The sequence below is a fragment of the Anabas testudineus genome, chromosome 23 (assembly GCF_900324465.2).
Source record: "Anabas testudineus chromosome 23, fAnaTes1.2, whole genome shotgun sequence".
Classification (NCBI taxonomy): domain Eukaryota; kingdom Metazoa; phylum Chordata; class Actinopteri; order Anabantiformes; family Anabantidae; genus Anabas; species Anabas testudineus.
The window spans coordinates 1,386,006-1,412,209 of NC_046631.1; the positions used below are offsets into that span (position 1 = coordinate 1,386,006).

General features: G+C 44.4%; 2 protein-coding genes across 8 annotated transcripts in view; both read right to left on the minus strand.

Moving 5' to 3' along the window:
- Nucleotides 1-594: 594 nt before the first annotated feature.
- On the minus strand, nucleotides 595-7,204 carry caprin2 (caprin family member 2). 3 transcript variants are annotated; one of them, XM_026361387.1, is made up of 21 exons: nucleotides 7,085-7,204; nucleotides 6,447-6,684; nucleotides 6,294-6,356; nucleotides 6,126-6,212; nucleotides 5,507-5,745; nucleotides 5,274-5,356; nucleotides 4,997-5,110; nucleotides 4,872-4,909; nucleotides 4,564-4,740; nucleotides 4,295-4,336; nucleotides 4,085-4,213; nucleotides 3,896-3,980; nucleotides 3,746-3,795; nucleotides 3,555-3,662; nucleotides 3,356-3,457; nucleotides 3,106-3,246; nucleotides 2,723-2,864; nucleotides 2,456-2,632; nucleotides 2,215-2,276; nucleotides 1,972-2,026; nucleotides 595-1,777 (listed from the first exon to the last, which is right to left on the minus strand). In XM_026361387.1, exons 2-21 carry the CDS (start codon nucleotides 6,666-6,668, stop codon nucleotides 1,203-1,205), a joined length of 2,691 nt encoding a protein of 896 aa, XP_026217172.1. In that variant the 5' UTR covers nucleotides 6,669-6,684; nucleotides 7,085-7,204; the 3' UTR covers nucleotides 595-1,202. The 3 variants fall into 3 exon arrangements, with proteins under 3 accessions (XP_026217172.1, XP_026217173.1, XP_026217171.1); XM_026361388.1 differs by having other exon boundaries at nucleotides 2,516-2,632; nucleotides 4,564-4,788; XM_026361386.1 differs by having other exon boundaries at nucleotides 4,564-4,788.
- A 1,108-nt stretch (nucleotides 7,205-8,312) lies between these two features.
- The window catches only part of dennd5b (DENN/MADD domain containing 5B), a 45,105-nt gene continuing 27,213 nt past the window's right edge, over nucleotides 8,313-26,204 (minus strand). For 2 of the 5 annotated variants that reach the window (XM_026362149.1, XM_026362146.1), the window contains 19 exons: nucleotides 24,154-24,341; nucleotides 21,510-22,088; nucleotides 21,085-21,316; nucleotides 18,147-18,297; nucleotides 17,943-18,033; nucleotides 16,644-16,775; nucleotides 16,134-16,286; nucleotides 15,807-15,888; nucleotides 15,641-15,722; nucleotides 15,384-15,512; nucleotides 14,940-15,061; nucleotides 14,072-14,217; nucleotides 12,746-12,787; nucleotides 12,350-12,468; nucleotides 11,795-11,982; nucleotides 11,355-11,437; nucleotides 11,084-11,210; nucleotides 10,783-10,957; nucleotides 8,313-10,625 (listed from right to left, as the gene is read on the minus strand). In XM_026362149.1, coding sequence (XP_026217934.1) covers nucleotides 10,442-10,625; nucleotides 10,783-10,957; nucleotides 11,084-11,210; nucleotides 11,355-11,437; nucleotides 11,795-11,982; nucleotides 12,350-12,468; nucleotides 12,746-12,787; nucleotides 14,072-14,217; nucleotides 14,940-15,061; nucleotides 15,384-15,512; nucleotides 15,641-15,722; nucleotides 15,807-15,888; nucleotides 16,134-16,286; nucleotides 16,644-16,775; nucleotides 17,943-18,033; nucleotides 18,147-18,297; nucleotides 21,085-21,316; nucleotides 21,510-22,088; nucleotides 24,154-24,341 — 3,005 coding nt within the window. In that variant the 3' untranslated portion in view covers nucleotides 8,313-10,441. Of the gene's footprint in view, nucleotides 10,626-10,782; nucleotides 10,958-11,083; nucleotides 11,211-11,354; nucleotides 11,438-11,794; nucleotides 11,983-12,349; nucleotides 12,469-12,745; nucleotides 12,788-14,071; nucleotides 14,218-14,939; nucleotides 15,062-15,383; nucleotides 15,513-15,640; nucleotides 15,723-15,806; nucleotides 15,889-16,133; nucleotides 16,287-16,643; nucleotides 16,776-17,536; nucleotides 17,648-17,942; nucleotides 18,034-18,146; nucleotides 18,298-21,084; nucleotides 21,317-21,509; nucleotides 22,089-24,153; nucleotides 24,342-26,204 lie in introns of all 5 variants that reach the window. The other 3 variants (XM_026362150.1, XM_026362147.1, XM_033325859.1) reach the window with 2 other exon arrangements.

A 26,204-nucleotide genomic window follows, 5' to 3' on the forward strand; every position in this document is an offset into this window, starting at 1 on the left:
ACATCTGTGTTTCCTATGTGATGGAGCCAAATGTCTTTTGGGATCTGTGGGTCGACTTCTGGCACCATAATTGTCAAAGTTGAAATCGGCCTTTTACTTATTCCAACAATGTCAGCATTGTCTTTATTTCTGTTATTTGCTTTTAACCCTTTGTAAATGTACAGGCATAGGCCAATGTCAGGCAATTCCATTTGAGTCAGCATCAGTTTAAGGGCAACAAAACTGAAAAGTAAAGAACATCTGGAGGTCTGTAGTCACAGAGCTCTGCATGTTACTCATCTCTGCAGCACAGAGGATCCTGGACGTCAACCCCTTGTCACTTCTAGTGAAAATTAACAAAAAAGATTAAAGTGAAACCTCAAAATTTGTGTGTCTGCCATTTAACCTGGCCATAGAGAGCTTGTTAGGCCATTAATTAGACTTGTTGCAATTCTGAGATCAGACGTTGTTGCATTTGTAGTCACAAAATGAATCCTACAGGCCAGCACCTCGAGAGTTTCAGCTAAATAAATGCCCTGTGATGTAGACAGTTACATCCATCATTAAAATAAACGCACACAAATATGAAGATGAAGCACCCAAACTTTACTGCTCATCTTTTATTCAACATTAGGCACATCAAGGGACCACTTCCATCTCTCCACAGTAGCCTGTTAGTCCAACAATTTGGCCTCAAGTGTTTGACACTGTACCCACCACCCAGAACACCATCTTTCCCTCTTCAGCTTCATGCACGGACAAACCACACACAAACCCCCCCCCCCTCCCACAGAGCACAGTGGGAATGAATGCATAGGAGCCCAGCATCAAACAAAGTGCTGATAGTAATTATTTCCAGTAAGTCATTCAGCTCATTAGCCGTTTAACATGTGCTCAGTCATCCAGAGCCATTCAGAAAACAAAAAGGCACAAAGTCATTAGGTTGCATCAGAGTTCTCACTGAGATCAGTGACCTTTGGTCTTAACTACACCTCCATGGGAAATCAGATTCTTCTGGTAGATGTCAAGCAGTCACATTCCCCATGTAAATACAAATCATACAATTTGGCCACTGATCCACCTCATTGTACAAAGGTGCTTTATTGTAAACAGGGCACTGGCATGCAGTCTGACCACAATCTGAAATGTCAGTTTGCTTAGCACGCTTAAGAGATTAGACAGTCCAGACAATGGGAGAAGGCAGCGATTAAGCTGACAGCAGCTCAGTCCTGGTACAGCAGGAAGCCAGAGAAGGTGCTGTACTTCCAGGTGCTACCATAAATGGCACCACGATGCAACCGGAGCCAAACCTGGTCTCCTTGGAAGAGAGGCAGGATGGCATGGTTGCTGGCCGTCTCGTGATCTGGGGCACCGTCATTGGCGTATGCCGACACCATCACATCCTCGTTGCGCATGAGGTTGATGTAGAGCGGCACGTTGATGGCGAGTTTCAGGATGTGAAAGATGAAGACGTAGGTTCCATTGACGGGGCAGGTGAAGCGGCCAATGTGGGTGTCGTACATCTCTCCCAGGTTACTGTGCAGCTGGTCAAACACGATGGGCTGATCCAGGTTACCAGGGGCGAAGTTGGCAGTGCGAGAAGCAGTGAAGGCCACTCGCAACGGCTGGGAGAGTGGGTAGAGTTGCATGGGAAGCAGGGCAGCGTGATGGTGGCTGTGGGGAGTTAGAGGGACCTCCACAGTGGAGACCGACAGTGAATCCCCATGCCCCGAGTCCACAATTGTGAAGGCTCCTTCCCGGTCTGGGCTGCTTACTTGGGAAGAGTCGCTCCAAGCTGCTGCAGAGTGAACACAAAAAGTTATTTTCGCCACAGGCCACTGTGGCTGGGTGCTTAAGTTCATATGCATTTACCTAAAAAGTTGTCACTGCCTCATAAGAAAACAAACCAAAACATGGAATCATTCAACATCCATCTTTCCCAGAGGGACAAATTACTCTTTGCAACCTCTGAGTTACAGCTTAGATTCTTACCACTGGAGCTATGCCTTCCACCTCCACGCCTGTAGCTGTGTTGGTATCCGCAATCCTGAGAAAATACCAGAGGAAGTGTAAAATACATGCAGACAAAACCAAAACAAGACCTCTCACCATTCTCCTGACGACTGAATGCTATGAACAAACCTGGAACACCTGTAGATAAATGCAACTAGTAGCATGGGTTCAGTCTAGAAACAGAGGAAACAAGGCCACTGCATCACATCAGGGTTTACTTACTCTTGAAGTATAGAGGAGAGGACCCGAGTCCCTGAGATGAGTCTGGGGGATGTAGGATCCTCCTGATGAGCAGAAATCAGTCTCAAGTTTGTGGCAACTTAATTGTGCGGCAGCTTTTATGTAGCTGACTTCACTTTATCTTTTTATCATTTAATCCTGAACAGACGTGCAGAACAAAATAGGAGGGAAATGCAGGAGAGGTGAAAACCCAAAAGGAGAAAGGAGAGCTGAGGATAGATACCTCGATGCCAACCAGAAGAGCGAAAGGTTTGTGCCAATCCCTTGCCGCCACGTGCCATACCTCTCACAGATCCTCTGGAGTAGTATGGCTGACCTGGTCGACCCACGCTCCCACCCGACTGGTCAGGGGAGAGGTAGACCTGCCCACTGTTACCCACTGTATAATCCGACTGGTAGACTAGAAAGGTGATGCAGCACAAGACAGGTCTCAGACAACTGCTGACCATTTAGTTGGAGAGTTGAGAGTGAGAGGAAAAAACGGAGATACCCGGCTGTTCATCTTCTGATGGCGCAAACTCGGGTGGCGTTTGGGTGCTGGCGGTGCTGTACCTGGGCTCAGAGAAAACTGGGGATTCTGGCTTGTAGTTCACTTCCCCATTCTGGGGTAAGGAGGAACTCACCTTAAACACCTACAGTGAGAAGCAAATTAACATTTAAGAGGTTTGTAGAAAACATCAAGCACCCCAGTTAGAGTTAGTTGGTCATCTAGCATTTCCTTAAGCCCGTCTTTTAGTCTGCATTGGAAACAAATTAAACCATTTATACTCATTTTGGACCGATATGATAGCCGTCCGTTGTCAAAGAGACAAATTAAATTGCTAAAACAGCATAGATTTCAAAACAGTGGTGCAACACTTTCATAAAACTTACTGACTGGATGTTCTGAAACTGTGCAGAGGTGAGTGATCTCCTGGTGGGGGGTGTAGAGAAAGTCTGTCCCTGAGGGGGGGTGGAGATGCAAGATGACACCCCATTACATGGAGACTGCTTCCCTGAGTCTGTTGCTGGCGTCTTTGGGGAAAACAAACAAACAAACAAACAAAAAAGTTAAGTATATCTACCACATTTTCCAAGCAGCTGCTTTATTTTTTTGTATTGACTTCCAGAAAGGTTCAGTTACACGAGGATGCCTCTCCTCCTCCAGGCTGACTGAGATGGTCGACTCCCTGCGGTACAGCGGCGGTGAGGAAAACCCCTTTCTCTTAGCTGACTGACTGGACTCCTGCAGAGATGGGATAACTTAAGAGTTGTGGGGGGCTTAAAAAAAAAAAAAAAAAAAAACACACATTGCACGTCACAGCAAATATGCTGCTTCTTACATGAGGTAGGTCCTTGGAGGAAAGCTCCAGGTCACACAACTCCAGGCACTGATCCCCACTAGTCAGACTGACTTTGCGTTCCATAAGCCTGCTAGGCAGAGGGGTGGACTGAGGATGAAGAGATGACAAGCTCAGCTGATTTCCATTTCAAATCAGAATTAACTTCTAGCCAGAAAAACAAAACGGCTTACATGCATTACAGTGGGCAGGCTCTTAGCTGGGCTTCTCAAGTCGGCCTGAGCTGGTTGGATGTGGGGAACAAGATCAGAAAATGACACCAAAATATGCAGACTATGTGACATTAAGTTAGTAAGTGGACCTTCAGTTGATTTCTAAATTACCCAGAGGAGAGGGAGATCCAGATGGTCGTCTCTTCAGTCTAGGGTGGCCATTAGTGGGGGAGCCCTCACCATCCAGGAGAGAGTCCTAAACAGGGCAAGGTCATTTAAAAAAAAATATATATATATATATTCAAAAAGGAATGTTCACCAAATAAGATGCTCACAGGTTTGCAAATAGCTAAATTTCACCTGCATGAAACTGAAGGAGCTGTGGATCTTTGTCATGAGGTCCTCCAGGTGCTGCTTTCTTAGGATGGGGTCTTTGGGCAAGTCAGATGGAGAGCTGAAAACGTCCACAGGCATGTCCATGTCGACTGCCTTTTAGGAATTGCAACAGCACAGTTTGCCAACTGGTTACAGTAGAGATGTCAGTAGATTTCCCAACAGTTGGATACTCACCGGCTTGGCATTTTGCTCTCCTTTAGCCTTCCTCTCTTTTCTCTGGGGAGAACATGACACCTTTTATTACAGTGTGGACACCATAGCGTGGATACCATCCAATAATTTAGGCTTCAATAACTCCCCTTAGTGGATTTAGGATAGGGGGTTAACGAAATACATTTTACATTTGCAGTGTCATGTTGGTTCCTGTTGCGGATTCCTGTTCCCCACCCAACCTGCTCCCAGCCTAACAGCACAGTTCCCCGAGCATTTCATGATAACCTCACCCGTTTGCAGTCGGACTGCTTCTTGGTGTTGACTAGGACTTTGGGGATTAAAGTGGCAGCTCCTCTCCACGGTTTGTGGACTGCAGTCTGAGGTGAGGCGGGGCCATCCGGGGACTCCATATCCCAGCAATCAGGAGGCTCCTGCTCCCTTTTGGCCATAAAGTCCCCTTTCCAGTTCTGAATGGAAGGAGTCTCCATGTCAGTCAGGTACAGTCTGTTGAAAGACTGCCATATCACCGACAGAGCATCAGTGGATCCTGGAGCATGTCTAAATTTGACTACTTCAACAAAAACTGCCACTGTCTTACCTCCTTAGAGACTTCATCTGGTTTTGAGTTTGATGTGGCTGACGGGGGACAGAAAGGAAATATGAACATACAAGTCAACGTTTAAACCAGATCAAGCTGAGCCAATACAAGGTTGGTCATCTTACAGCAGTGGCTCGTCGAGCTCCGCAGCACCTCTGGAGGCTTGTTGGGTGCAGGTGGAAGACAGCTGAAGTACTTGCAATTTAACAATCGCATGAGCTGCTCTTTTAACAGTTTAACTGAGAAGACAACATCACAAACAAAGACCGGTCTTCACATCCAAGAAGAACCCAAGAATTTGCATCGACTAAATGATGAACTTTGAGGTCAGTGTCAAAATCTCTAATCATACTCATGCAGAAAGTCCAGACCTGTCTGTGTTTGTGTGCTTTATCCACTTACATGTAGCTCCAGCCACTGGCTTGTCTCTCCCCTCTAGCAGGTCCAAGTAGACCAAAGCGGCCTGCTCCATCTGCTCTGCTAAACTACAAGTGAATAGACAGAAAATGTCTGCATGGAGCACAGTTTTTAAAACCATTTGCAAGTAACCCATTGATTTACTGTACTTCCTACATGGTTAGTGGTTAATAGACTAAAAACATTTGGAGTGTTGACTGAAACAAAAAAGCTCTCACCTCAGTCTGTTGTCCCTCTTGACTCCCAGCAGGGTGGCAAGCTGACTCAGGCTGTGCAGCTGCTGGGCTGGGATGCGGGGCGCCTGGTTGTGTCCAGCCAGCAGGTCGTTCCTAACGTGGTCCTGCTGCAGGCTGTGGAGCAGATGCTGCACCTGGAGTACCATGCTCAGGTGCCTCCTCTCCACCTCCGCCTTTGCCATTTGCTCCTTCTTCGCTGCCTTCTTCTGGGCTCTCAGCAGCTGCGGCAGGTTATTCAAGGACAGTTTGGAAATAAGTTTGCTTTGGTTTAGCTAGAAATTAGTCTAGAGCTGGATGCAAACTGAATAAATGTGCTATTGTTAGGCTTCTCAGCAGCAGGGACAGAAACACTGGTCAGAAACGAGAGGAGGGGGAGGAATGCAGTGAAATGCTACAGAGCGCACAAGACCTGAGACCAGCACAACAATGATCCAAAGCAAACTGCAAAGACAATGCCAAACATGACTTGACAAGTATCTGACTTGAGCAGCTCAGTCAAAGCCCAGACTTAAACCCAATTAGACAACAGGAAGTGGAATTAAAAACAAACAGCACACTAAAAGAGTTGCATCCTCCACATTGGAGATCAACAGACACTCACGTTCTGAGTCAGGCCGTCCAGGGTACTGTGAAGCTCTTTAGCAAATTCCAGGTTATGCAGCACCTCGTCGTACGCTTCCACAGCTGCCTGGAAAACAAAGACCCATGCATAGTTTCCACAAACACACATTTGCATTCGTGACATGTTGCACATGTTGCCAGGTCTAACCATCTGATCCTTGTTTAAGGATTCACCCTGCTCCAGCCTCTTCTTGTAGTCTTCCAGTTTCAGCTGTGGACACATACACAGACACATCAAACACCCATCCAGCTATCAACCCTGCAGCCCCCCCCCCCTCCCCGGCCCCTCTCACCATCCCACCTTCTTCTTCTTCATGTTGCGGATTTTGTGTTTGAGGCAGATGAGGCCGTCTTCGATGTACGTTTCGTAGCCGAGGTAGGCGGTGGAGACCTCCAGGTCCATGTGCAGGGTGCTCAGCCGGCGGGGCGAGCCCACCTTGGGGTGCCCGGCCATCACCGGGCCCTCCGAGCACTCAGGTGGGGTGGACACATCCCGGGTGGGGGAAGGAGAAAGTTGCACCATGTTGTTGAGCTCCACACTGGAAGAGAAGGGACTCATGTTTAGTTGTCAGGAGTGCCTCGGCGGGCCGTGCAGCTGAAGCAGCACAGACTGGATGCTGCTGGGGCTCAGAGATGGAGCTGTGAGGGGGGGGGGGGGGGGGGGGTTTGGGACGGCTGCCAAGCCCGTGACGCTGCATTTCCAGCGTCTCTGGATGAATCAGGAAAGCAGGGAGCAGGCTGCAGGGACATGCACATGCGTGTGATGTCACAGAAAAGGAAGTTAAGCAATTAAAGGAGATGTGAGCAGGTCCACCTTGAGCACGGGGAAGGGGGGGGGGGGTGGTTGGTGCTGCATCAGGTCCCGATGAGATTCACTGTTGCAGCGGTTTCAACTTCAATCGCCGCAAAAACCAAACCAAACCAAAACAGCTGACCCACCTCGTGTCTGTGGTTCGTGCGCGTCCAGCGACGTGAGGAGACCCGGAACACGGCGAACACTTCTCCAGCCGGTGCGTTCGGCTCGCAGAGGCCCCGCCGCTGTCAGATCACAGCTTTATATACTGTGGCGGACTCACAACGGACCCATGGGGGGGTGGAGACCCGACCCACCCCTGACCACATCCGGTCCCGGCACCTGTCATCACCCCCCCCCCCCCCCACACACACACACACACCCACTGTGCTGGATTTTACTTCATCATTAGATTTATTTCTAAACTTAATCTAGTTTTTTGTTGCCATAGTAACAAAGACATCCGTCCCTATTTGTCTATTGATCACTGTGATTTTCCTCTTTCACAGTTTGTCTAATAAATGTGGAAATGTGTTAAAGTCCAGTTTGTTATATATCTATGATTTAATCTGTACCTGTCCATGTGTTGTTCACTGTGGACATTAATAGACTTCCTGCAGGTGGAGGCTCTCAGGTGGTGGATGTCTGCTTCCTAGAAATAGGAAGAAGGCCTCTCAGAACAGCTCTGCAGCAGCTACTGATCATTTGTTTAATTAATACACTCTCAGATCTTTGATATTCTACTGATCCGTTTTAACAGATAGTCAGGCGGGATTTCCTTCCAGGGCGTCTCCTCAACGTGTTCCCTCAACTCTTCGGTCCAGCTCCTCTCACTCCGGGGTTCAGAGTTGGCGATGGAGCTGCTAAACCACTCCCGTTCTCCAGTAAGGCGTCAGTGTCTTGCTTTAACACGAAGGGCACGTCTCCGCAGTATGAAGCGTTAATCCATGCTGATTGAGGCTCTGCACTGCTTAAATAGTTACAGACGAATGAGGAACATGTTTGCGTTTCTTCATTTTTTCCACATTTCAGTTTAAAAAAAAAAAAAAATCTAATTGTGATTTGGTTCTTCTACGCTGAGATATGCGTGTTATTGTTTGTAAATGTTTTGCTCAGTAAATAAAGCACGTAGCTGTGATTACACTTAATTCAAAAGTACACCGTCATTGTGATTTTATATTTTTCTGCAGCATGAACATCCACTGCTTACACCCAGCTAACGGAGTCCTCCTTCATGAAGCTGATAATGTTCAAAGAAATGTTTTTTTTTTTATGACAAATGTAAGGTTGCAGGGGAGGTTTTATGTAATCTAAGTTATCCATCAACTGTTGTTTCTGGACACACACATACACATACACACACACAGAGACAAGTGACGTCTTTAACACTCTGGGTGTTTTTATTGAAATCTTCAAAATAAATATCAGAATCGAGTTCGTCCAGCACAGATGTCAAACTATCTCTGCAGTGGCTTTGAGCATGACGCACAGCTGTCAGTAGCATTTCCTGCTTGAGCAGATCCACTCAGGGGTTAATACCACTCGTCACACAGCACCCGAGTGTGTGTGTGTGCTAGTCTTTGCAGTGCAAACAGTTTGTAAAGAAATACAGACATGAATCCAGGGCGAGACGGGGGAATCTGTTGTGGAAAAGTCCTGCAGGCAGCACAAAGGGTTGAAACTTTAAACGGAATAGTGGTTTCCAGTTGCAGCTCAGGCTTTATCCAATGTGAGATACCAGTGCTGCTTCCAGCTGTGATGTTCAAATAATAAATACAGAAAATCAACACATTCTAATCAGGTCACGTATGACTCAGCTACAGCTTGAATAGTACAAGGACCTGGGTCTGCACAGGTGACCACGTTTTGTTCCCTCTCGTGCATCCGTGAGAAAAAAGCCACGATAAAAACGTCTAAGTGTGAACATGCAGCTCATGAGAATATTTTCACTGTTTCTCAAAACGTTTCATTTACACACCAGCAGGTAAATCTGTCATGCAGCAAAGGTTTAACAGAGAGAGAGAGAGAGAAAAAGAAAACGTTCTTAGCTTCCGCCTGTCTGCTGGTGCACGTGATAGAGGCAGAGCAGAGCTGAATACTTTCCATATATTTTACACTAAGTCGGGAACCTTCTTTATAAAAAAAAGAAAACTGTCAGACGGCAACGAGAGCAATGAACTAATCTGTGTCCCCAAGACAGTATTAAAATAACACAGAGGAAAAACCTCTTTTGAACCGACTGCGTCAATCCACCTTTAAATATAGAGCCCTGCAAATTTAGATTGTGATGTTTATTAAAAACAAGGAGAGGTCGGTGAGTGAGAAGAGTCGTGCTAAACATGCATAATTACTTTCATTATTGTCCGTACTTCTTCTAATGTTGCAGATATTGTTTTGAACATACACATTAGTGGCTGTTGTGTTGGTTCAATTTCCAGCGGGGAATGATGCTGACATCTGCTTTCTCCTGTTACTGTTCCAGTGTTTACTACATTGATGTGGACAAAAGAAACATTTGAGCCTGTGTAAAACTTCATTCTCTAACCCAAGTTCTAGTGATGGCAACAACAACGTTCCCTCCATGTAAGAGTAAGCAAACCTAACCGCCCTGTAGAAAGTAGGAAGCTGTTAAGTAAACACCTAGTATGTTGAAATGACGTTGGATCATTTGGGCTGTTACTGACGTGGCAATACTGGCAAAGTGCTATGCAAGCAAATGAATGTGTGAGACACACACACAGCTTTTCAGGTCGATGTCTGTAGTTTGGTAGGAACGTCCACGCAGCTGCAGGTGAAGCTCCTGAGTCACATCACAGTTTTTGTCTTTATTCACAGATGCTGCCCAACATGATGTCTAGTGATTTCAAAGAAGGAAAGGCAGGGAGAGCTGGGGGACTTCACAGCACTGCAGGGCACAACGTGACAGTCAGCGGGTTGCAGAACCAAACTCCCTCATCATTTCTATAATCCTCTATCCAAGTGTGCCAGTGATGGCTCAGTCTCCGGCCTGAGAGTGTGGGAGTCGTGGTGCTATAACCACAAGCTGCAGGTGAGGAAGGAACAGGTTATCACCCAGTTGTACTGTAACTGCCAGAGCAGGGGGCTGCTACACAGCTCTGATACTATACTATGGTTTTTCCATCTTCCACCACTTTTACCCGCTTTATCTGAAGTCTATCAGCACAGTGATGAGAAAAAAAAAAAAAAAGAAGTCAGAGCCACAGGTGGGGCTGTAATACTGCATCCCAGTTTATGGTCGACCCAAAGCTGTGAATTCTTACATGAAGTCGTGCAAAGTTTTGCTTTGGGGACCAAATGTCTCTCTAAGTGTAATGTCTAATGTTCCTGGTCTGTCCCTCTCCTCCTCCTCCCCCTTCCTTGTTAATGCGTCCAATTCCAGAGCACGTTAGCTAAGAGCGGGCAGAGGACGTGAAGGTAAGTGGTGAAGGTGAGGGGGGGTTTCAGAGGACATTGTAAGGCTGCCCAGTGGTTTGTTGATGGGGTTAAAGGTCGATGCCTTTCACCAGCGAGGATTCCAGCGTGATGGGGAAGTCATGGAGCGTCTCCAGGACACCTATGAGAGTGTTGACAGGTGTGCGGTCTCTGAGCAGGGCCGTGTCCTCGTACATCCGCAGGATCACCGGGCACTCCACTAGCAGGGGGAGCCACTGGGGCAGCAGGCGATCTCTGCACAAGAGACAATAGACTGAAATGTGAGATCTGGACCCACAGGAGAAGCAGAACTAAATAGTCAAGTATCAGACTGTAATAACTTTCCTGTCTCTGCATGAATATTTAGTTCACGTTCACTGACTCAGCCTGGTGTCCTAACACTAACACTGACCTGGCTCCGAGGCAGACCAGCAGCTGGAACTTCCCGTCCTTGCCGATGTTCCTGGAGGTGGAGTTGATTGCGTTGACGTAGCGACAGACTGACTGACAGGTCATCCCTAGAGGCTCTGCGGTCTCCTGAAGGTCCCCCATCTGGTCAGCTGACTCCATGTAGGCAACAGCCTTCTCTGCAGAGGGAGGAGAGGACAAGATGGAGATTCACAAACATCACGCCAGCTGCTGGTTTCATTAAATTTGTTAAAGTTGTTAGTTCGTGATTCCAACAGCAGATGGCGCTGCAGCACCACACTCACCCACAAAGTCCCACACAAACACAGTCTTCTGGAAGAGCCGTGCTGACTTGAAGCCGTGGTGGAAAAACTGTTCGAGAGCCGCTACCAAGCCGTTCTCCCCACACAGCAGGACGGTCAGGCTGCCCCTCTGCACCGATACACAAAACATGTACCTTACACACAACAGCTTATTATGACAACAACTGTGAATTACTAATAAATCGGCAATGACAGAGCCTTCTATCTGTGTTTCTCCTAACTCAGCCAGTCTGGAGTGAGATCAGTCACTGACCTCTTTCTCTGGCTTGTGGAAGTGTTTGACGATGTTGTTCACTGCCTCCCCGATGGCCTCTTGGATTTGGCCTGAAGTTGGTTCTGGAATCAGGAAAACACCAGCATCAATGCAGAGCTATGATTTTAAAAAGGCACAGCAGCTAACACTGAAAATGCTTTTATTTTGGAAGGTATTACAGAGCTATGGGCATGGGCAAGATTCTAAAATAAATAACTCAGACACGATATGTGGTATTTTAGACTTGATAAAGTCACTAAATTGTATAACTAAATGATAGCTGAATAACTGAATTCAGTAATTCTCCACTGTGTGCTTCTTTAGAATGTTCACGTTTTAATTTTCTTCGCCTCAGTGTTTCAATAATCCTGCCAACAGCCCTCGTTAACATTCCTCAGATCTGATCTGAGCGCAGCATGAGCGTCCTAACAGATACTCACTGGTTCCTCGACCGGACAGTGATGTGATGCTGATGCGTCTGGCCTGGGTCGGTGAGCGCTGCAGTGGGGGTGTCCAGCAGCCTCTCCCAGAATCCTCCTCTGCGTTGGGCACCACCAGCTCGCCGATGAGAACCCTCTCCAGGCTGCCATCACCTACACCCTTACCGAGCCATTGACCACAAGGGAATCTGGAGGGGATAAGAAAATGTCTCCTATTTTTCTTCTTCTGCAAGTACATGGTTTAGTGTTTCCTCATACACTGCCCATCCAAAAAAAAAAATAATCAAACAAACTCAACAAGATCTTGTATTGACAGTTCTTAACCCAGTTTGAATATTTTTCTCAATCTCATTAGATGTTTTCTTTGCTTGAAACATAATCATCCATGCATCAAGTTTCCAATAGGAGGCTCTTACCTATTTGCTTAGTTAAATCCAGGTGGTGACTTTTTTTTGGATAGGCAGTGTGAGTTGTTTATACAATAAATTACTTAAAATACATGAAATGACAGAGATGGGAATTAAATAACTAATCAGAGCCACAGTGTCCACTCACCTGTACGTGTGTCCTGTGATCTCGTTGCGCACCACGACACAGTCCACCAGCCATTTAGCCAGCAGACCTGCATTGTCATGACCCAGCTGCACTGTGGTCAGCTTGCCCAGGTTCTGACACTAAACACACAACAGATACAACATCTGGTTACAGGGACGTATTTGAGAATTAGTTGAATTAAATACTTCAAAATACTAAGTACCTATGCCAGCATGCATTATGCTAAGTTTTCTAAACAGAAAAACTACAACCCAGTCTAAAATGAGGTCAACTGCAGGACCACAGTGGCAACTGGAGAAACAGGAAACAGTAGGAGTGGAAAACAATCAGGGAGAAAACAGGGGGGGTGATGGTAGATGAAAAATGGAGAGGTGAACAGCAGGGACGTCCTCTAACCTTGAACAAGGCGGAGATGTGCGTGTGAGGCCTGAAAGCAGACTGAGGGAGATGGAAACACTTGTTAAGACATGATGGACGCACAATAAAAGATGCTGATGCCGCACACAATCACAGAACCACATCAACAGCATCACAGACAGATAAACGAATGAAACAGCACACACATGCAGCTGCACAGAAATGAGAGGACAGGAGGAAGTGGCACTATCTCTTATACTAGCCGTACAGTTAGTATATTAGGGATGTTAACGTCCTGCTGAAACCTCGACAAAAACCTCCCCAGCCTCACCTTCTGCAAGCTTCCGGACGCCCACAGATATAATATATATAATCCCAGATATTTCTTGTCATAAGAGGAGTTGTCACTTGCTTTGTCTGTCGACTTCATGTTAAGAAAGTAGCACTGTGTTCCTGGAATGCGAACGCACAGACTGAGCTGTCTGTCAGCTTCAGGTCAAATTTCTCAAAATTGATTTAAATGTCCTTAGGACATTGTTCTTTTAAGGATAAAATGATCTTTCATTTAGACCTATTTACATCCACTATTCCCTTATGCACATACGTGAAATCCCTGACACAAACAAATTGGAGAAAAGTCACTAATGTGTGCGTTTCATGTAGTTTACAAGTTGTTGTTGTTAAGTTGTAATCTAAAGCTATAAGCTGTCATCTTGGCCAAAATACCTCATGGCTCATGCTTTTTGCCATCTTATGTAAACTTTTCTAGACCTCTCACTGCATGACTAAGGTTATAAAAGAACCCTTGAGCGCCACAGTGTTCCCTCTGTTGTGTCTGTTTTGTGTCTAACGCAAAATGGCTCCATTTGATAAGGAAGTGTCTGAACCACACTGTGAGATTTGATCGAGACTGACAGGGGACAAGAGCAACTGGCAGCAGGTGCTTCTTAAGACAAGGATCATCTGTGAAGGACACTGAAGCCAATATTTAGGAGGAAACTCATTGCACACACAACAAGACCTGTACAAAGAACATCAAACCTGACGAATACTGGCAACACACTCTTTGGACAAATGAAGCAAGCAAGCAAGCAAACAAGCAAACAAACAAACAAACAAACAAACAAACAAACAATGTCTGCTGTGGATCCATCCTACCACAGTAACTGCACATCACAAGGACCTATGTGCCTCACGAGAATGGATGCTTTTCATTTTAATTTAGCTTCTGATAGCGAAACCAATCACATGCTGTTAGCATTAGTGGGACAGAGGAGGTGTAACAGATCATGCTTAAGTGCCTGCACACCAGCCCCCAGTGACTGTGTGCTCAGATTGCGAGAGGTCAGAGTTCACTCTACTCACATCAAAGGTCATCTCTAGGACGTTCTTGGGGATCTGCATGATGCCCGAGTCTCCCAGCTCTCCTGACACACACACCCAGGGGTTGGAGGTGGTCATGGCATTGCTCAGCTTCTTGATGGGAATGATGACGACTCTGTACGGGATCACTGCAAGGACAAACAACAAGAGAAACAAAACACACCGACTGAAGAGAGTTTGTCTATCTGTGTCAATTTAATCATGAAATCACAAACTGCGAGCAAACACAAAGGAGCAGAGAGGAAACAAAAGCAGATCAGAGTAGATCATCACCTCTGGGTGCTTGTGTGCATGGCTGCATGTAGAGTGTGTGCTCATTTGTCTGAATAAGAGGCTTAGCTGTTCTGTGCGCACACTGAGCTGAATAATACATTGTGCTGTAAGTATCCTACAACCAGCCACTGATCCATATTCAACTCCACACAAACAACTACAGGCATCAACAAAATAAACTGAGACAAAAACAAATGAAAGTCCTAGAAATGCTCGATTTTTATAAGCTACATCTGGTTTTACTCCTTTTTCTTCATACAGAATCTTTCAATCATCAGCTTCACTGTTTAAACACTATCGTAGACATCCACTACAATGTAGACATACAACCTAGTTTATCACTGATTCAGTGCAAAGACACATCAGATGTTGAACCTGAGAAAAACACCAGAATTGTTTTCCCATTATCATTATTGATTAACAGCTGTTTAGTTGTGGTATTTTTTGCTTCATAATGTGCCACGTCAGTTTAGCACATGGACTCTTTTCCTACTTTTATTCTTGTTGTAAAGCATGCAGAACATCGTTTGGTTCAGCCGAGGTGAGAGGTGATCTGTGTGTCTAATGGTGAACTCACTGATGGTGGTGAAAACACTGGTGAAGCAGAAGTAGTCGACAGCGTTGAGAGAGAGCAGGTGGAAGAGGAACTGCTCCTTCTCCTCCTCACAGCGCAGGAAGGCGTAGCGCTTGTACAGCTTCCTGTGGGCAAACCACACACAGGTCAAATCATGTTCAAATACAGTAAATCATCCAATGCGCTAACAGATTATCTCCTCATCTACATCCACCATCTAAAAAACATATACATGGTGAGTCCAAGTGACATTGATGACATTTCATATTCAGGTCAATACTTTAAAAATGTCACATCTACGCTATAACAATGAACCTTCTTTATTACTTCATTGCTGTGATTTGTTTTGGGGATGTATCACAGTGAGGCTGCATTTCAGTCAACGACTTAGGAGTCAGTCTCAGAAAGTCAGTGTGTCACAGTTTTGTTGATCATAGGCGTGCTCACTTTGTTAAGGCTTGTCGTGATAGCAGCTGTTTGAGGTGCTGAGAGAGCAGCTTCTTTTCCAGGGACAGGCGGATCCAGGCTCTTGCTCGGCCCACGTCAGTCTTGATTTCGGACATACTCTGGATGTGCCTAAAGAGACAGACGATGGAGACAGAAGATCATAAAAACCCACCTTCATCAGTCTGATGTTATTTACTTACTGGTTATGCATCTTTCATTAACATTTTCTACATGTTCTCCATAACAGCAGCACATACCTCATGTCCTGTATCAGAGAAATGTGGAGGGATGGTAGCGATATGGAAGAATCAGACTTCCTCCTCTCAGGAACATAAGACACTGTTAAAGAGAAATACATAATATGATTCAAGTGTTCAGAAATGTTGGACTGTGTGAGTTTGAGTCTGTGTGTGTGTGTGTTACCTGGTGAATCGGCCTGCTGCTGCTCTAGCTTCTCCTCTCGGGCCTGGTAGTGCAGAAGGTGGGACCACAGAGCCGACTTCCCCTGGTCAGAGAAGAGTGTGTCAGAACACCCACACACATAACGACAGTTAATGCATTCAGTGAAAGAAAGAGATGAAGAGGATTAATCAGTCTATAACCTCTTAACCTCAAAATCCAATATGCTCATGAATGCCTGATAAACCAAGTTTAGTCAGATTTTCTGTAAAATCTGATGAGGCAGCAGACAAAACAACTGTGCTCCCTGTGTGTGTTTGTGTGTGCGTTTGAGAGTGTGTGCGTGCTGACCTGTTTAACCTGCAGTCCGTGGCTCCAGATCCTCTCTAGCAGATCACACAGGCTGGCGATCAGAGTGTTCTCCTCCAGTCCGGTGATGTTGGCCTCGCCGTGACCCAGCTCTACAGCTTCCCGGCCCATCTTCTCCACCAGCATACGCTTGGTCTGAACACACAGCACACAACACACACTATTAAAATAATCAACTTCAGTACTTAAAGTCTAAAGTCTTAAAGTATTCTGAGCTACTTTCTTATTGGTTGTGTCTTATGTTTAATTTTATTCACCTATTTCAAGGACCAACACTCATTCTCTTATTTTAAATAATAAAGCAAATGGGTCAAGCGATAACAGGACATGTAATGGCCTGAATTGTGTTCCCAGTGAGAATTCAAAGTCGGATGTTCCCAAAACAGGTTCTGATAGACACACTATGGCGACCAACAGATGATGATCTGTGTGCATGCGAATTACTGAACTCTAGGTCTAAACACGAAGCACCACTGTGTTTGTGTGTTTCACCTTCATGCGGCACTCCTTGAGCAGGCCCTCCACAAACTTCCAGTTGGTCTGAGCAATGACAGCAGGCGACAGGTCAGACAGTTTTGGCTGTCGCAGGTTCTTCCCCAAGCTTCGGGCCTCCTGCATGTACTTCTGAACATCAAACACCACCAGTTAGTGGACAACACATACTCAGGCTTGAACAACCTACAGTATGTAACTGTCAAGCCTTTGATTGATTGTAGCAGATTTTTATTGCATTCAGTGTCTCACAGTGACACACACTAAGGTTTCAGATGTTAAACTTCACCACACAAAGTGAATTTAATGCGACATGTGACGCCCGTTTGCTTCCATCTGACACAGAAAACCTGATCTGATTTGAATCCACCGTGTCACCTCTGTTTCCCTGCTGTCATTCTAAACAGTACAAGGATGCTGATTGATCAAACTGTGACGGGGATGAAAAAACCCTCAGTGACCCGATTCCCTTTCATTACACACACGTTACTTTTGACTGATGCTTTCTCACATAAGAAGGTGTCCACTTAAAATGAGGAGGTCCATGCGAGATGATGGGAAAAGGAGTGACAGAGGAAGAGAGTGAAAGACAGCATGTCCTACAAGAAGGGCTGTGTCTATTTTGGGGGGCAAGTAGGGTTTCCACTGAAGCCATAAATCTCTATTATATCTTTCAGCAAAGAAAACATCCAAACACCTGATTACAATGACATTAAAGATCCAGATCTATTAGGTGGGCCCTGTTGTATTTCCTACTGTATAAACTAACAATTCATTTATTCAGTTTTAAAAAGGGATCACGTTAGAACTTGGCTGAGAGCATTAAGAGGTGGCGATAGGGGTGCAGGGGTCTGTGAGAGGGAGTCCACAAGACAGGCAGGTCCCCCACATACCAGGCAGGAGGCAGAGGCTGATTTTTTAGGTGGTTTGATAGGTGGAGGGGATGCATTGTCCCACTCCCAAAATGCCATGGAGTTCTGCAGGACCAGACAGCCCTCCACGTGCTGAGGAAGCAGAGGGGTACAACCCTACTTGACGACCGACCAACCGACCCACCGCCCGCCACAGGACACGCAGGCAGACGAAAGCCAAAAGAAACAAAAGGGAAGAATGGAAAAGAAAGTAGAGAAGGCAGCATGCACATGAAGAAAAACAGATAAAAAAACAAGAAATCAAACACAAATAAACAGGAATACAACCAAAGTATGAGAAATACTGAGAAAATGCAGTTGTAGAACAGTTGAGGGGTGAGAGCACTCAGAGAGCAGGTTATGGGAGAGCCGTGAGGAGGTTTCCTACCTCTTTCAGATCGTTATCAAGGTTCAGATGCTCTGTTTTTTGACGTAGGCGGTCTTTTCTTCGCTGTGCACTAGCTGTCCTGTGAGACCACCTGCAGACCAAAAGCTGTGATTAGGCAACTAATAATTTTCAGGTACTTGGTGGCTGAAAGCTGCTTGACCATTTTCACCAGTGTGATTAGTAGATTTAATTAGGGGGGCTCACTTGTTATTGGACGGCCCTGTGTTGAGCACGTCAGCCTGTAGTTTAGGGAAGAATCCCTGCACATATTTGCCCTGACCGATCTTCATGTCGAGTAGGTGTGGGTGGATGGCTGTGTGGTCGATCTTCATCAGTCGCTGCTCAATGGCCTGAGCTGCAGAAGAGACAGAGTGTAGCAGGTTCATTGGGGAATCTGGGGAAATCTCAGGCCAACAACAGAAACCACTGTTGAATGTTTGTGAACTTTATACCCTCAGGTGGGATTGCTTAAGCATTATAGCCACATGGGCTCAGTACTTTGGAAAACAGTGTCCATGGCATAGAAGGCTTTCATATGTGTGAAGCTGCTCTTGACGCAGAGATGCATATTGGGGTCTCAGCGTTATGCTGCTGTCAAGGCAATGTCTTTTACTGGGAAGTCAGTGAATATTTCAGACGGACAATGCCAAAAACTCATTCGGCACACATGCATGTGGCTTTATAGACAGAGTGTGTGTTCTTGACTGATTTGCCTGCAGTCCACATCTGTCTCCTACTAAAAATATATGAAGCATAATTAAGAGGAGAACCACTAGAACCACAGGCTGTATGTTCAGTTCTCAAATTGAAAAGTTGATTAAAAAGTGACATTGAAGGAAAACAAGAATGAAATTAATCGTACTTAAAATCTGTAAATGGACCCTAAACAAACCTCTGGCCTCTGACAGCAAGTCAGATTATACACATTTCAGCTGCAATGTGTGAAAACAGCCAAAGAGACAATCATGTAAAACGAACACAAACAACAACAAATATATGTCACTATCTTTCTCCCTTTAAAAAAAATACAGTCCACAAACACACACAGACACACACGTCTCATAGCTTAATGAAGCATAATATGCTGCAACAGCTGCTCATTTGTTAAGCGGAAAACCTGGCTGAACTCCAAAACACGCTGCTTCCATTAGAAATCACAGAATGAGGTATGTCATCCTCTCCGTTTGTCTCTTTCCCTTTGATTCATTCATTACTTCCTCCGTCTCCCCTGAGATCCACAGGGTCTGTGTCCTTCATCTGCTTTATGTTCTCTTCACAACGCAATAGCAAACACACATCGTTATCTTTCACCTGTCAGAACATCTCTTCTTGTTGTTTAGCTGTCTGAGTTATGTTGCTGCTTGTGCTCTGAGCTTGTTTAGGGTTGACTGAATTCATCTGACAGGAACTGTAGGAGGGTGGGGGTGGGGGCTAGGGGCTGTTGTCTGGGTAATTGGGTACCCTGCACGCACCATCGCCCACAAATGAATTCACCCTCAGCAATTAAAGCTGTAACGTTGTTCGGCCCATTAGAACGAGACAGCACTGATCACAGATGAACGACATGCTCAAATACGCCAGAGATGATTCAGCAGACATCTTCTGAAGACCGTTATGATCAGAGCTGCTAAAATGATGATTGATACAATCTCAGTCTGTTCTGTCATATGAAGAATTCACATGAATAGTCATCCTAATAGCTCACTGATATATCAGCCCACAACTACTGACACAGTGTTTTCAGTATCATTTCCTAATACTCAATAACATTATTTTCTATAACACTCTGTTTATCAGAGCTGATGAGCGAGTTGTTGTTGTGAGTGTCCAGAATGACTGTTCACATTCGTGTTGCTAAGTGATACACATCCACCTCTGGTGAGAATTCATTTGAAGTACTAAACCGCCAGTTAAGTGCAGATGTAAGCTGTATGTGTAGAGTTATAACATCATTTGTGTGACAGTCAAATTGCAGAATTTACTCAGAAACAGCTTGGCTATGATATTTTCCTTCCAGTTTAGCTTGAACACACTTCTCCATGAATGTCCTTCCATTTCACCTCTGTATCTATTGTTGCTTTCTGCAGACATCAACAGGCAAAATGCATGCACATATGCAATTACATTGTCAGAGATCATACATGAATCAGATCTGGGACAACGTGTGAAAGTTGCCTGGATGTAATATGAAAACAATCATTTAGTTCTTTGAGCAAAAAAACGAACAGTCACTTGGAGAATAATGTTATCCACATCAACATGTAATGTAATAATCTTATCAATATCAAGATCTCTGTGGTTTCACATTTCACTAATCAATGTACTAGTAATATTACTGAAGCAGAAAATTGTCCATGTCTAAACTTGTATGGTGTCAGTGAGTAACCTATTTAGTCCATGTCTGCACCTCTCCCCAGTCTAATACTAAATTGCATTTTGGTCTATTTTAGTTGATTGTTTAACTTTACACTTCAATTGTAGCTGCTTTTGGTCCTTTATTTTACAAGTACACTCTGTGCTTTTCCATTTTTACGAAAATCAGTAAACCACAAATAGACATGTGTATGCTTGCACACTCCCTGTGTCAGTCCTAAATCTGACCTCCTGCCTCACACTGCACATTCAGCACCAATGAAAGGATTAACATGGAGAAACCAAAGCAGCTCAAATAGAGAAAATAATAATAAAAAAAACAAAACAACCTGACCAAACATTCAAACGCAAAGTAAGAGTGTCAGAGGGTATGCGCTTTACTGCATGGGTGAGTGGAGGGTTTGCTGTGTTGGGATGCAGAGAAATGAGAACTGGGGTTTTGTGGTCACTGGGGAGAACTGAGCCGCTTCTAGACAATAAATGAGAGAGAGACTAGAGCATAGGCAAAAATGGAGGAGCCAGAGAGCTGGATGGAGATTGTTTATAAATTGCAAGAAGTGCAATGCTGTCTGTCCTCAGCTAATGATGAATATGCTCTTTAGGACGGACATACAGTACATGTACAGTACAGTATGCTGATCGACAAACAACCTTATGGCTTATTTCTCTGCGTAGCTCCAAGTCTCGAAACTATTTTTTCGCCATCTCTCCCTATCTACCTAATTACGATCACGTTTCCACTAAAATAAAATCATATTTGAATACCTACCTGACTCCTTGAGGACAGAGCACCTCTGGTAGTTGGAGGATCGGAGGCTGGGAGCACGTACATTGTAGAGACGGGCCTTGTCAATGCGAGCATCAAAGACCCGGAGCAGCAGCTCCTTCTCTTCCCACTGGGACATGATCTTGTTATCAATAAAGGTGGCAAACATCTGTGTCTCAATGAAGTGGGAGAGGAAGGGCAGGTAGGGCTCTGGCTGATCTGAGAGGAACGAGGCCTGGACCAGGATGTACACGAGCAGGAGGATAAACATTTGTTAGAACACTAACCATTGTGTAGACACATATACAAATAAGTCTAATATACATTACTACAATGTCAGAAGTCGAAAATCACAACACCGTCAAAAAAACAAACAAAAAAAAACTACCTAACTAACTAATCAACAAAGAAAAGACCCTTCTCTGCACCTTGTCAAAGTTGTGCATCTGCTCCCTGTTGGTGAGCCAGGACTCCAGGTCTGGAGCGCTCTGGATGACAAAAGATTCATAGTCAGCAAACATAGTGATGAAGCGGCTGGCGAACACCTCCCTCAGCTGGACGTTCAGCTTGGCATTCCTTATCTCCTCCTCTTCAGCTGCTGTCCGATTTCCTTGTCCTTCCGTTCCCTGAGCTTTGACTCCGGCCCTTAGTGCGTCCACATGGGCCACCATAACCCCGGTGCGTTTGGTCAGTGCCTGTAGTCTCTCCAGGGTGGCATTTCCCTGCAGCAACTCCAGCACGGTGAGCTCCTCCCCTGCCAGGTTGCCGTTACGGCCGTCATCCACCAGCTGCCGGAGGGCTACAGTCTTGTGTTCCCTGTTTGGTGTGGAGGGAGTGCTGCCAGGACTGCTGTGGGTCCGTGGTGGGGCCCCTGCTTTGGCAGAAATGCCAAAGCTCAGGAGCACCTCGCTGAGCTCCTGGATGAACTCTGTCTTGTTGGGGAACTGGGGGAAGTCCTCTGGAAGTTCAATGTAGTGGTTGTCAATGTCCACAAAACACAGGTTTGCCTAGGAAGGTTGAAAGATATAATACATTAGCTTCTTATACATTAGTATAAGAGAAAGTATGTGAATTAATAATGTGGAATTTCATGGTTTTCTGCATTAATTTGTCATAAAATTTGATCTGATCTTCATCTAAGTTAAGAGTATTACCAAATATGTTGCCTAAACATATGTGCCTAAAATAACAACACAAAAAACATTCTGATCTTTCATGTCTTTATTGAGATCAGACACATTTTATGACAAATTAATGCAAAAAAAAACACTGTATTGCCACTGTATATATTTAGGAGGCAAATTGAGGACATATGAGGTATGATAGGAGCTGGGAGATGTTGAGTATAAAGAATGTAGGTCAGTGTGTGTTTGATAATACTACATTGTTGGAGATCAACCTAAATCTGATATAATGGAATTAGCATTACACCCTCATATGGGATTAAAGCAAAACCTCTGATCTCAGTGGTGCAGCTCTAAAAACCACACAAAACCAAATTCTAATTCAAAACAGGAGTGAGATTGGACCTCAGTGTGTGCTGATTTTAAGAGCTGATGAAAAACAACAGAGTGTTAGCCGTCAGTAACACTGCAAAGCACCAGCTCTAAAAATCAAGGCTAAAATCAAATGACAAACATGGCTGATGATGATGAAGAAGAAGGATCATTTGTGTTGTGAAGCCAGAAGTAAAAAAACAAAAAAACAAAAAACAAAAACCTGAACCTCTTCACATTGTCTGTGTCTTCATTCAAAGAAATAAAGACACATTTCTTCAAATAAAGGAGCTTGAAGAGGTTTAAAGACTCCATATAGCTAATTGGAACTGTACAAGGTGGTATTTCTCTGTTGGTTCTGTTGGAGTACTGTGGAGTAGCTCAAGCAACTCTAGAAAGGCTGCCCTACTTTGGGCTTAAAGCCCATTAAGAATACTTGCATGTGTAGGAAACAAAGGAGAAGAAAAAAAAAAAAAAAGGCAAAAGGATCCTATCAGCGTCACGTAATCTCATCTATCATTTGACATCAGGTTAAAAAGAAATAGATCAAGATTAAAGAGAAGGCCTCAAAGAAACAAAGACAAATCTGGCATTATTTCACTAATTACATCCATAGTTTCCTCTCTCTCTCATCATCCCCTCTCTGCTTTGCTTTAAGCAGTTCTTTCATCACCAGCCCATTTCTAGGTCACCGCCTAGGATTATTCATAAATACAGTGAGATTCTTCAGTGTTTGCAGGCGAGTTGTGTCCTGTGTGGAGGAGGAGGTGGGGAGCAGAGGCAGAAGGACTTGTGGGTGCTCCGCGGCAGTCTCCTGCACTGGCTGGGATAATTAGCATTAACGAGCGCTGGGATTCGGGGGTGTGAGCAAGCCAGGATGTTCCACTTCATTGGGTCTCATCTCGCTTTAACACATGAATGAGGCAAAATACCTGCTTAAATCCAGTGCACATTCAACTCCTCACTGTCCAAAGAATACTGGGGTTAAAATAAAAAGGCAAGAGAAGGGCAGAGGCAAAGACAATTCACCTAAAACTCCTTCCCTTGAGGTAAATTTTAGGTGAACAATCTGAAATTCCCAGTTCAATAGTTTGTATGACTGTGTGTAAGCATGTTAGGTAAACAAATGAAAAGAGGCCGTTTAATAAAAAAGGGGTTTTCCTGTCTGAAAAGGAGTCCGGTAGTCTGCCTGTGTGTGTGTGTGACTACAGTGTATTGTTCAGTACTGGCCTTGAAAAATGTAGCACTGAGGCCTGACAGTAAACTGCTGCAGCTTGTTCATACACACACTTGCAGTTCCTGTTTCACTATACCTGTGTAAAGCTTCTGTTGTAGTACAAACTACACCAATCGAACTCCATTTTACATTTGCATTGACACAAGACTAATCAAATGTCCAGGATGAGTATGCAAATTCAAAAACCCTGGCATCGTGACAACAGTATTTATACAGACGGTGGGAAAATCCAAATAAATGACATGATAAATGGAGGAGCTTCCAAGGGCTCACTGAATCCTTTATGTACTTTGTAGAGCTGCAAACGCGCAACTATTAAGACACAGGATGACTGCATACCTCCTGAGGAAGGTCTAGTTTAGAGCGATCAGTGCCCTCCTTTGACTGCAGGCCCATCAGGTAGGGAACAGGAGCATCCAGGAAGTGGAGGAGGGAGGCTGGTAAGATAGGAACATAGACGTGCTGCCACTGGAAGGGAAACAGCAGGGTAGTGAGGCCCTCAGCCACAGTCATTAACCGCTGGTAGTCTGGAAGAGGGAGAAAGAACGATGATCAGAACGAAATCAACAGATTCTCTAGTATTGTGTTGTTGGAAGGAGAAACACTTCCAATCCATAAAGAGAAGAAACAGTTGATCACTGTGATCCAGCTTAAAGAGCTCTTGAAGGTCAAAACCATGAAACTTGAATCAAAGTGATAATCTCTGATAACTCGGAAGCGGCTCAAAATTAAAGGTCACAGATAACGACTTTACTTGTCTGATTCTGATAAAGGAGGTCAGCAAATTTACATTAATTAATTAAAGGTCAACATCTTCATATGAGATGTATAGTTGCTTCCTATGCAACTCTGGGTTTTGACAAGTGCACACTGGTTTTGATGATTGTGAGAAAAAGTAGTGAATTTATCAATTAGATCATGTTCTGAAAATGGGTTTTTGCATGTACAAGAGTGTAAATATTATTTGCACAATAACCAATATTCAGCTTATTACATGAGGATCCTGTGTGAAGTTCTATAGCAAGGTTTATGAAATAGTATATGGCGAGACTACTGGTGTGCCAAAAAGGGTCTTAACCCAAGTGATTCAAATTGAATCTCAGTGTGAGTTAGTTAGATAATAACATGAGGAACTGAAATTCTGATGGACTGTTTTTAAATCATATTTCTATGAATTGTCTGTTTCCTAAAACAGATTAAGGCCAATGGTTTTAGGCTGCCTTTGGAATTGAGTTCAGCAGCTGAATAGATGTTGTCTATCTCTCTATATCTGCAAAACCTGTGTGACCAACAGGAAAGAAAAAGAATAAAATATGACAGAATTAAACCAATTGACGGTGTGCTATTCTATCGCCCTCGCTCCCCTCCTTTCTTTTTATTCCATCTTTAGCAGCGGGTGTCCTTCTGTCTGTACATACACACATGGAATCTGTGCACTTCGCTTTCCAATGCATTAACCACAGAGCACACTGATTTACTGTATATCTAAAAAGCATAAGCAGCTGCTCTGCTTGTTCACTAGAAAAAAATGAGGCTCCTGACTGTTACAAACAGGGAAGCGAATGTTTCTAATTTACCCTATTTGTCATCTAGAGGCCAGCACAGAATATCAGGGGTGATTACAGCAAAGGAGCAAGCTGGGACAGGAAGATAAAATGTGCGTAATTTAACTGTAGCTCTTTGTTTAGTGCCTCGAATAAATTGCAAGATTCTTTATGCAACTTTCACTTTTTGTGCGTCATGTTTTGTAGCAACTTGTTTTAATACCTTAGGTGTGATCTCATCCCCAACAATCTACACCCAAGGTTTTCTAAGACAAAAAATGGTAGAAAATGTTTGAAGAAAGACATAATGTTGGGATACTCCAGGGTATAGTATCTATATTTTGACACATCCCTGATAGGAGCTCTAATAGGTATACTATGCACTGAAACCCTGTATATAAAAGAGATATTAAGAAAATGAACCCTAAATCATCAGACCTGTTTTTTAAAGTATTCATAATGTTTCTGATGTTACAAGACAGCAGCTCCATGTATTTTGATATGGGTATCAATTATAAATGCAGATGTTGGCACCTGGAATGACAGCTGTCAAATGTGCCCCACTGTGCTTTATTAATATACCTTTCAGTTTCAGTTCTGTAGCAGCAGCAGAGAAAGAAGTGAGCTATTGGTTATTTTGCATGTGTTTCAGTCATTTTAACACCTTCTTCTGCACTGCAAACTCAACACCTGTGATGTTGAGGCTTCAAAGATACACATGGTAACCTGGTAGCGTGAGGATCATATAATAGGGATTAAACTGGGTCATTTATCAGATCAGCAATTATCTTTGCATTACTATAAAATGGTTTTCTGTACAAGAGACCTTACACCTACAGTGTCATG